At 41.4% G+C, this 9953-nt stretch overlaps 1 protein-coding gene across 1 annotated transcript in view; it reads right to left on the bottom strand.

Moving 5' to 3' along the window:
• SLC6A20 (solute carrier family 6 member 20) overlaps window positions 1-9953 on the bottom strand; it is a 36413-nt gene that overhangs the window by 12199 nt on the left and 14261 nt on the right. The window contains exons 4-6 of the mRNA XM_034760967.1: window positions 8711-8938; window positions 3682-3792; window positions 2740-2981 (exon numbers count right to left, since the gene is read on the bottom strand). Coding sequence (XP_034616858.1) covers window positions 2740-2981; window positions 3682-3792; window positions 8711-8938 — 581 coding nt within the window. The remainder of the gene's footprint in view (window positions 1-2739; window positions 2982-3681; window positions 3793-8710; window positions 8939-9953) is intronic.

Below are 9953 nucleotides of genomic sequence, written 5' to 3'. Positions count from 1 at the left end.
GTAAGGTGCCACAGGACCCGCTGTTGCTTTTTACAGATTCAGACTAACATGGCTACCCCTCTGATACTTAAAAATATAATAGTAGTCCAGTCACTGAGACTTTGTATACGTGTGAGAATATGGCTTTAGGATCAGATCCTGCAGTGTGCTGAGCATCTTCTGTGAAGTGCTGAACTCCTTCACATCTCTCTGTAGTCAATAGGAGTTGATGCTTTGTAGTTCCCAGCAGGGAGAACTCAGCACCTTGCAGGATCATCCAGCTGGTGGAACATATCTTAGTACCTTGGACAGAGATTCAGGCTGATATGGGGGTTGACTCACATGGCACATCATGTCTGGGAGCTATCCTATAGGATACTGGAACAAAGCCACTTGATTATGATCGTGGTCCAGACATGACCATGAAAATGACTTTTGTATCAAATAGACACCTAGGGTTGCACTCTTCCAAGGACTCGGGGACACAGTTCTGAGATCAAATGCATAGCGTATTTCATGCTCTTTACTCCTGTTACATCTCTCAGCAGTACTTCCGCCAGAAGGCTTGACACACATGTGAGAACCAAATTTATCTCCTTTCCGCACAGACCTGTTGTTATGTCACTGTGCATACCTGCAAATGATTGACATCACGAAAAAAGAAAAGGATTTCTGCTTGTTCAGTCTTTTCACCAGTATTTTCTACTGCCAGACTGAAGGTGGCATGTCAGAGTATGATATTTATTTATACAAGTCAATAGGAAGCAGAGAACTTAATGCATGTTGGAGAGCAGATAATGCTGAAGAAGCAGATTCTAAGTCCTCTTGAGGATTTAGGTGAAGATTAAGGTCTGTGTTTCCAGCCAGGCCAGGCACAGCATGTATCTGTAAATCTCATGTCTAAGAGTTTGCGTGGCTGTACATCTTGTGTTCATTTTTTGTGTTCACAGGATGACCCATGAGTACAGATCAGAGCACCTGCACCTCTGTCTACTTCAACAGAGCCTGCAATCTCATACCCAGATTTGTGCCCACAACCGAAAGGTGGGTAAAACTATTGATTGGACATTTGTTTTGAGGTTGCAAATTGTATCTGCAAAAAGGATGTCTGCAAAATTTGGCCCTCGGTATTTGCGCTTTTCAAAATTCTTGTTTGTTTGCTATTTTGATAATCGGTTTGGATAATTCCTGGGATGATGTACCATGAGAGCCCTTGACACTGGAGAGTCTGTGGAATTTCCAGCTATTGTACAAAGCTTTTTCAAGCAGTGATAGTTGTACTGTGCCTTTGTGTCATATGGAGACTGTTGGGATTTTCCTTCTCATGCTTACTCTTTTATAATGGGGTGGGGGGACAAGCCATAGGGTTCCTTTGAATGATTTTCATTTCTCAAAAGTAAGCCTTTTATTGAGAACTCCGGTTTTCATTTTTGATGGGGGGGGGGAGAGAAGGGCTGGGAAATGTCTCTTTCTGAACCATTTTTTCTATCTCCTTCCTATGAAGGATCAGGAGATGGCCCAAGCTGGAGACAGGACATTGGGCAGGGAAGGCTGCGCTCTGAGGTGTCACTGAACATTCTCTCTCTCAGGTGCTTGGCTGGCTGGTTCTGGCTCACATGCTCAGGGTCTAACTGATCGCCATATGTGGGGTCAGGAAGGAATTTCCCCCTAGATACAGTTGGGCCTTGTGTTGTTTTTTTTTTTTTTTATTTGTTTGTTTTTTGCCTTCTTCTGCAGTGTGTGGTGTGGGTCATTTGCCAGCATTATCTGGGTATATCTCATTTAATAATTTCCCTGCCATTGCATCAGCCTTGGGCACTGGTGCACCTCACTCCCTCCTGTTCTTTGCCTGTGGCTCATAGTAATCGAGTTTCCTGTGGGTTGTAATACTTTGATCTCATTTCAGTTGTTGGGTCAGTGTGCAGATGCTGAGTGGGTAGCCTGGGGTATACTAGAGGTCAGACTAGATGTTCTAGTGGTTCCTTCTGGCCTGGAACTCGCTGACTCTATCAGACTTTTCTCCAGTTGTGAGTGTGCTTTAACAGGAGCAGCAGCAAAGAAGCTCTTTCATGCTTTCTAAAAAGTGTCTGCTGTCCATTCCTTTCCTGGCGTCATGCCTGCCTACAGTTACCTTAAAGGTGGGCTTTACTGGTAAAGCAGTCAGTAGGAATCCAGCCACTGTCTGTCTAATGGAATAGACTTCATACACCCCTCATCAGAGGTAGAAAGCTCTGTAGCCATCTTCACTATCATGCTGAGGCAGTGACCTGGGCACAGCATAGTTAAACTTGGCAGTGTAGGCAGGACCTAACTCGGTCCCTCGCCTAAGTCCTTGGACTTCCGAGATTAACCTTGTGACAGGACATAGGTGCATGCCTTTTCCAGGGCAATTGAAAAGAGTGTTGTAACTGGTTCAGGGAACAATGTTCTGTAACCTGCTCAACCCTCCGGCTTATAGCTGCAATGTAGGTGGGTCTTTAAACTCATTTGTCAGCAATGGTACCTTCAAAACTTGCAGGCAATAGTAACCTGAACTCTGATAATCAGTACTAGTCATAAAAAGAACAGTGCACTCTGAATTCTAATCTCAGATTTTATCTAATCTAATATCTCTTGCATATTTATCAGCTCTATTCAAGTGGCAGTGAAGGAGCTGTGCTGCACAGTTGCTATTTGTGTATATATGTAATCTCTTTTCTTATGTGTAACATCCTATGTCATGTCTCAGAGGAAAAATAAGTTAAAACTCCAGTCTCTTACTTGCTTAGACAGTTTTCATAGTTGAAAGTCGCCTTAAAGCCATAGATAGAGAAAGTCACAATACTGGCAAATATTGACGTGCTGCTGTTTATCAAAGAGATGATAATGGCATGTCTCTCGCAGTTGTTGTTTGGCTCGTTGTAGCTGGCAAACGCTATCAGGCTTCCGAAACCAAGACCAAGTGAGAAAAAGATCTGGGTAGCTGCATTAATCCAGGTTTTAGGATTTGCTAATTGCTCTAGCTGTAAAACAAGAGAGTGAGCAATGGCTGATGAAAATAAAAGTGGACTTCAGACTGTTTATCTATGGTATGTCTAAGGCTCTCATCATTGTAGTATCTAGACATAGAGGAGAGATAATCTCATTTATTAGGGACCTGATTCTGCTTGAGACCTTATATTCGCACAGCACCTATTAAAGTCAGTGTGAGTTTTACACATAGAAGTAGTGCAGGACTAGGCTGTGTGCATGTGTTTCTCCAGTGGGTGAATAAAATGGTTTTGTTATATGCAGGGATAAATTCTCTGCTGCTGTAGATGAGCAAAATTTCACTGAAGTAACTGGAACTGCACCCATCTACGCTAGCAAAGAAACGTCTAATGATCTCCTTTGACATCTTTGGACTGAAATGTATCTTAGGCCATATTCACCTGTGGTGTAACTCTGTTGAATTCAGGGATGAATTTGGTCTGATATTGTTATTCAGTACATAAATAATACAACACAGCTCACGTTTGATAGGACACTTCTTTTCCTGGGTGAGGAAGCGAATAACTCATTGGTGATATAGTGGTGTATCCTCAAGAGTCTAGATACATACAATATCAGACCTAACTTACTATTGTCAAAATATAATCTCAATAAAAATAAGTTACTATTTTTGTATGAAATTATACAGTTATAATAAAGTTTTGTTAAAAATTCAGTGTATATTTTCGGTACCTTTGGTGTAAACATGTAAATCAGCCCATTCACAGCTCCATGTAGTGTTAGTCCTCTAATTAAGTATATGATGAGGACCAAATATGGCAAAGAAGCTGTTACGTAGACAACCTGCGCAAAAGAAAAGGTAAATTAATTAAAGCGTTAATCTGCACTGGCATCTGTTACTGTTTTGCAAAAACTGTACGGGTATAGGAAGAAGGAAAAAGTCAAATAATGTCTATAGTTACATTATCAAGATAAAATTGGAAAAGGTTATCAATCCTCATACTACAGAGTTTACAATGATTAGCAGTGGGGGACGGGGAGAGACAATGAGGGGGGTATATCAGAAAGAAATTTCCTTCCTGGAATAGGATTGCATTCTTAGGTACACTGTAGGCATGCATATCTCCATTTGCAGACAATGTCGCAGTCTATATATTGACCATTGTACTAATCTGGTTTGGCAAATCCTGTATGTTTGTTTGTTCTGAATGAAATATTCATAATATCACATTTGCTGCCTTTTACTGATCCTTAAATGAGCACTTTCAGGTCAAATTAGGCCCAAAATTTAGGTATTACAAAAACAAATTTGCAATATTTCCATTATTTTCTTTTTTAAATCACAAAGGAAATGCTTTATTGTAATAAGAAGAATTAATAAACATTCCTCTGCAGTGTTTGCAATCCAAACTTTAAAGCATTTTGCTAGGGTAAAATTGACTGGCAACTGACTATAAACTGTGAAACTAATAAGTCAATTTTCATTGTCCAGTCTAAGAAAAATCCAAAAAATAACAACATAAATGGTAACAAGCAAATTCAAATTTTAAACTTACTTTAAGATTTACAAATAACATCTTATATTATTATCTAGGCCAGGAAATGATTGGGACCTGATCTGCAGCCCACTCAATACAATGCACCTTGGAACAGGCCTGTGATTTTGAACCAGATATTAATTTCCTTGAAATACAAACCCCAAAAAGGGACAATCCAATGGATTCCCCTTTGAACGTATTCTTATGGTGAGTCCAAAAATTTATATGTAAACCCTGATAAACATGGAATGAAGCATTTTCATCATATTATCCCAAGTTAATTTTAGTGCAATTAAACTAAAATCAGTTCTGATTATGAAACAGAAACCAGCCTCCTGGAGCTTCCAAAGATTTGAGTAAATTCTCAGACGGTGAAAATTCCTGAAAGGGCTCTCTGGAGCTCTCACTATCTGTTTGTACCTCAGCTAGCCCGATGGAGCCCCACTCTTGCTTGGGGCCACTTGGTGCTAGTCTAATACTACTTATAATGAATAACAGTAATGCAAGTGAACCTTTCTTTGCCCAGCCACGGAGCTACTGAGTCATTTGAAATTTTGATAACTGCACAGAAAATTCAGTCCTGACTCAGAGCCAGAGTCATGTTGTTGAGCACTTAATCACGTGAGTAGTTCTCTTCCAACAAATGGGCTACTCAAGTAAGTGCTCACCAACATGGATATTAAGGCTCCACAGTCTGGCCATTAAAAGTCCGTGGTTTCCCAAAATCAATGTAACTCCAAGTCCTGACTCAGGACCTGAGGCTAACAGATGTTGAGTATCCTCCACTCCCATTGACTTCAACAAGAATTGTTGGTGCTCAACGTCAGATCCTGTTTTCAGGTTCAATCCTACTTCCATTTAAGTCAATGGCAAAACTTCGGTGTCTTCAGTGTTTCAGGATCAGGCCGTATCTGACTCCACTTAGCAGTGGTACAACCCTGAATTTTCTAAAGGTTTCAGAGGTATCTAAAACCTTTGGGAACTTTTTTCTTTTTGAGAAACGACAGTGGAATTCTCAATCCTGTCTTGGGCTTTAAATGACCTTCCATTACTGAAAGTGTCATTTAACCAGAGGTCAGGTCATCAAGTCTGTCCTGCATTTTCGCAGTGTGTGTGTTGTCTACTTCACCTTCATTAGAAGCTTTTATTAAGTTATTTTACATTCTTATTTAAAAAAAACAACCTTTTAAATGCATTAGTTTCAAATAACTTAGCAGCTGGGTCTATTGCACAATACATAACATTACTGCTGTTTTTCTAATTAAGATACACACAGAGCTTCTTTCAATCCCAGACTCTATGTCAATATCATGGCCACAATGGACCTATGCAGTAGGCTGGGTATTTAACTTTGCCACATAGAGCCAAGTTCAGCAAGTTGTTTTTATTTTCCATACTCTTGGGTGCCCATGGGTTTCTGTGCTTGTCTCATATGATTTGAGGATATAAATCTAATCTTTATTCTGAAAACAGGTTCAGGAGGGAGATCTTTTTCAGCTTTTGGGGGTATCCTGTTGTAAGGTTAAAAAAAAATCCTGGGCGACCTCCCCTCCCACAGATTAACAGTAGACGTGTCATAAACATACAGCTAAGGGTAGCATAAAATCCCTCTTTACCCTGTAAAGGGTTAATTCCTCTTTTACCTGTAAAGGGTTAAGAAGCTAGGATAACCTGGGGGCACCTGACCAAAAGGACCAATAAGGGGAGAAGATACTTTCAAATCTGTGGGGGAAGGTTTTTGGTCTGTGTCTGTCGGAGCCAGCCAGGAAACAGGGCAGGGGAAAATACTCTGAACTAAGCATCTAGTCTTGCAGAAATAGTAAGTAATAGCAGAAAAAAAATGCGTTAGATTACCTTTTGTTTTAGCTTGTGAATTTTTCCCTGTGTTAAGAGGGAGGTTTATCCCTGTTTTTGTAACTTTAAGGTTTTGCCTAGAGGGGAAATCCTCTGTGTTCTTGAGTCTTTTGTTATTCTGTAAAGTACTTACCATCCTGATTTTACAGAGGTGATTCTTTTACCTTTTCTTTAATTAAAATTCTTCTTTTAAGAACCTGATTGATTTTTCATTGTTCTTAAGATCCAAGGGTTGGGTCTGTGTTCACCTGTAGCAATTGGTGAGGGTATTATTCTCAAGCCTCCCCAGGAAAGGGGGTGTAGGGGCTTGGGGGGATATTTGGGGAAGGTAGGGCTCCAAGTGGCCCTCCCTGCATGTTTGTTTAAATCACTTGGTGATGGCAGCGATACTGTTCAAGGTGGAAGTTGTGCCTTGGGAAAGTTTTTAACCTAAGCTGGTAAAAATAAGCTTAGGGGGTCTTTCATGTGGGTCCCCACATCTGTACCCCAGAGTTCAGAGTGGGGAAGGAACCCTGACAACATGTTATTTCTTTCCTACGTTACTCCAATAGGGTCTGTCTGGCTCTGCTCTGATCAGGACTGGCTCCAGGGTTTTTGCCGCCCCAAGCAGCCAAAAAAAAAAAAAAAAAAGCCTTGATCGCGATCTGCAGAACTTCCGCCGCGATTCTACTGTCGCCGCTTGTTTGGTGGCAATTCGGCGGCAGGTCCTTCCCGCTGAGAGGGAGTGAGGGACCCGCTGCCAAATTGCTGCGGAAGAGCCGGACGTGCCGCCCCCTTCCATGTGCCGCCCCAAGCACCAGCTTGTTAGGCTGGTGCCTGGAGCTGGCCCTGGCTCTGATTGAAGGCAGCATGCTTAACGAAGTGGCATCAGTTTGGCCCCATGGGTCTAGACTGTAAAATCTCAGAACTTCTTAGAACTTTGATGCTGCAGAGTAAATGTCACTCAAAGCGGCCCTCCCACATGGAACACAGGAATTGCCATACCGGATTGGACAGAGGCCAGAACCAGCTGCTTCAGAGGACGGTACCAGAGACCCTGAAATAAATAGCTATAGAATAACCTGTCTGTCCACAGGGGAAGTTTCCTCCTAACCTCTATTAGTTAGAGGATGGCTAATGGCCTGAAACATGAGGGTTTTCTATCTCTTTGACAACTCTTGGTTTTTAAAAATCCTTACTATTGTTATATACCACTATTATACCTGAATATTCATGTTATCCATATAAATGTCCAATTTTTTAAAATCTTGCTAAGGTTATTCTGAATGTTAACATGTCAGTGAGTTCCACCAACTACTAACTGTATTGTGTGAAAAAGTATTAATTATTAGTTTTAAATTTGCTAAGAGTCAGTTTCATTGAATGTGGCATTCAAGGGATTAACACAAGAGGCCAATTTAAAAGTGACTACAAAGTGAGGTAATTCCTGCTTTCCTTCCCATAAAGGTATGTTTACAAATGGAGTCTATAAGTTCCTATCCTCCATAGAACAAGCTGCTTTTTCTTTGTCTGAGTCACAGATAAGTTCTTCCTCCAAACTAGTCAAAGGCAGCTTTTCAATAACGGCACCACAAGTGATCACCACGGAGCTTCAGTATCACACTGGTGTTTATATCTAATAGCAGAATACTGACCTGCGCCCTCTTATACTTTGTCTATGTCTGATCAGCTCACACCTGTGAGTCCATGACAAACAGACTTCATAGTCCTTGAAGCACTATGGCACATGCCAACAACCACCACATTGTAAACAGGGACAGAACTCGGGGGCTTTGATTAGATGACGGCAGTATGCAATTAAATGGCTAATGTGTGTGCCCTGCCCTCTGCAGGATGAACTGTGACGTTCTATGACACTTGTACAAATATGCTGCCTGCTGTCCAGAGACTGGCCCACAGAGGCTATATACCTTAAGCTACTGCAGCTAGTAGAGATCCTCTTTTAGCTAAAGTGGTAGTGTTCTATGTTTTGGAGACAAATATCCCCATGCCACATATGTAGGCAGCATAGCTATTGATTGTAGTGTGGGAATGTAGACAACACACCGATTTATTACACAAATGAGGTTATGCAAACGCTCTCCCAATGTACAAGCTATTGGATGCATTCATCAGTCTTTAAATGTCAGCCTGAGTGCCAATGTTCATACAGTATACGGCCCTGTCTCTGTGCATAGACTATATGGTCCTGCATGAGCACTCAGGCAATGGTCAAACTGTGTTTCCCTGGTGAAGAGGAATTCAAACCAGCCAGGTTTAAAAAGCCTGTCAAAAGTTGTTTGTTTTTTTCCAGTTAACATCACTTAAAGCTGGTTTCTGCAAGTCCTATTTATGGTTTAACTCTGAATCAACAGTTATTATCCTCTTACCTTGCCGGTAGACTCTGTTCCTCTCAGAATACACAGATAGACCACTAGCCAAGCCAGGATCAGGCATATCGCTTGCTCCCACTGGATGCTCCCATACTCCTCAATGGATGGTGAAATGTTCAGGGTGTTCCTGTACCAAAAGTACTGAGTAGACGAGGTCTTCCCACATTCTTCATCATAACCGGTGTGGTTACTGTTCAGTGGACAACTGGCCCATGGCAAGGGATCCTTTGGGGACCAAACAAATGCAAAAGTTGCAAAAGTTAAGCATGTAGCAGGGATTTTCAGAGCTTTAGTATCTTGATGAGGCGTGGTGGGAAGAGAAAAGGTTTCGTGCAAAGTGACAGTTCAAGGAAGCCAGGGGCGTATTGTGCTGTAGATGTCTGGGGACTCTGGGACAGATCCTGCAGCTCTTACTCCCATGAGTAACCTCACTGACATATTTATATCTAATAGCAGGAAGTCAACATACATGCAGTGATGTTGTTCTTTCATTTTCATCATCTCCTTCTCTTCAGCTCATACCAGTGATATACTGGGACTAGTCACAGGACTAAAGGCTGGGAATGTTTGTGGAAATTCCCATGAATGCTAATGTTCTTAGGATGTTAAGTCCCGCAGAAATAAATAGCATTAATCTGAGATAGACTCTGCCCCTGGATTATGGTTACATTACCATTTTCTTATGGAACTATTGACATAAAAACGGCCATGCTGGGTCAGACCAATGGTCCACCTAGCCCAGTATCCTGTCTTCCAACAGTGGCCAATGGCAGGTGCTTCAGAGGGAATGAACAAAACAGGTAATCATCAAGTGATCCATCCCCTGTCACTCATTCCCAGCTTCTGGCACCATCCCTGCCCATCCTGGCTAATAGCCATTAATAGACCTATCCTCCATTAATTTATCTAGGTTTTTTTTAACCTTGTTATAGTCTTGGCCTTCACAAAATCCTCTGGCAAAGAGTTCCACAGGTTGACTGTGGTTGTCTGAAGAAATTCTTCCTATTGTTTATTTTAAACCTGCTGCCTATTAATTTCATTCGGTGACCTCTAGTTCTTGTGTTATGAGGAGTAAATAACACTTCATTATTTACTTTCCCCACATCAGTCATGATTTTATAGACCTCAATCATATCCTCCCATAGTCATCTCTTTTCCAAGCTGAAAAGTCCCAGTCTTCTTAATCTCTCCTCATATGGAAGCTGTTCAATACCCCTAATCATTAGTAAGCACTTCTGAA

The sequence above is a fragment of the Trachemys scripta genome, chromosome 2 (genome assembly GCF_013100865.1).
Source record: "Trachemys scripta elegans isolate TJP31775 chromosome 2, CAS_Tse_1.0, whole genome shotgun sequence".
Taxonomy (NCBI): Eukaryota; Metazoa; Chordata; order Testudines; family Emydidae; genus Trachemys; species Trachemys scripta.
The sequence above is the reverse complement of the archived record's forward strand: the minus strand, read 5'-3'. Positions and strand labels throughout refer to the sequence as shown.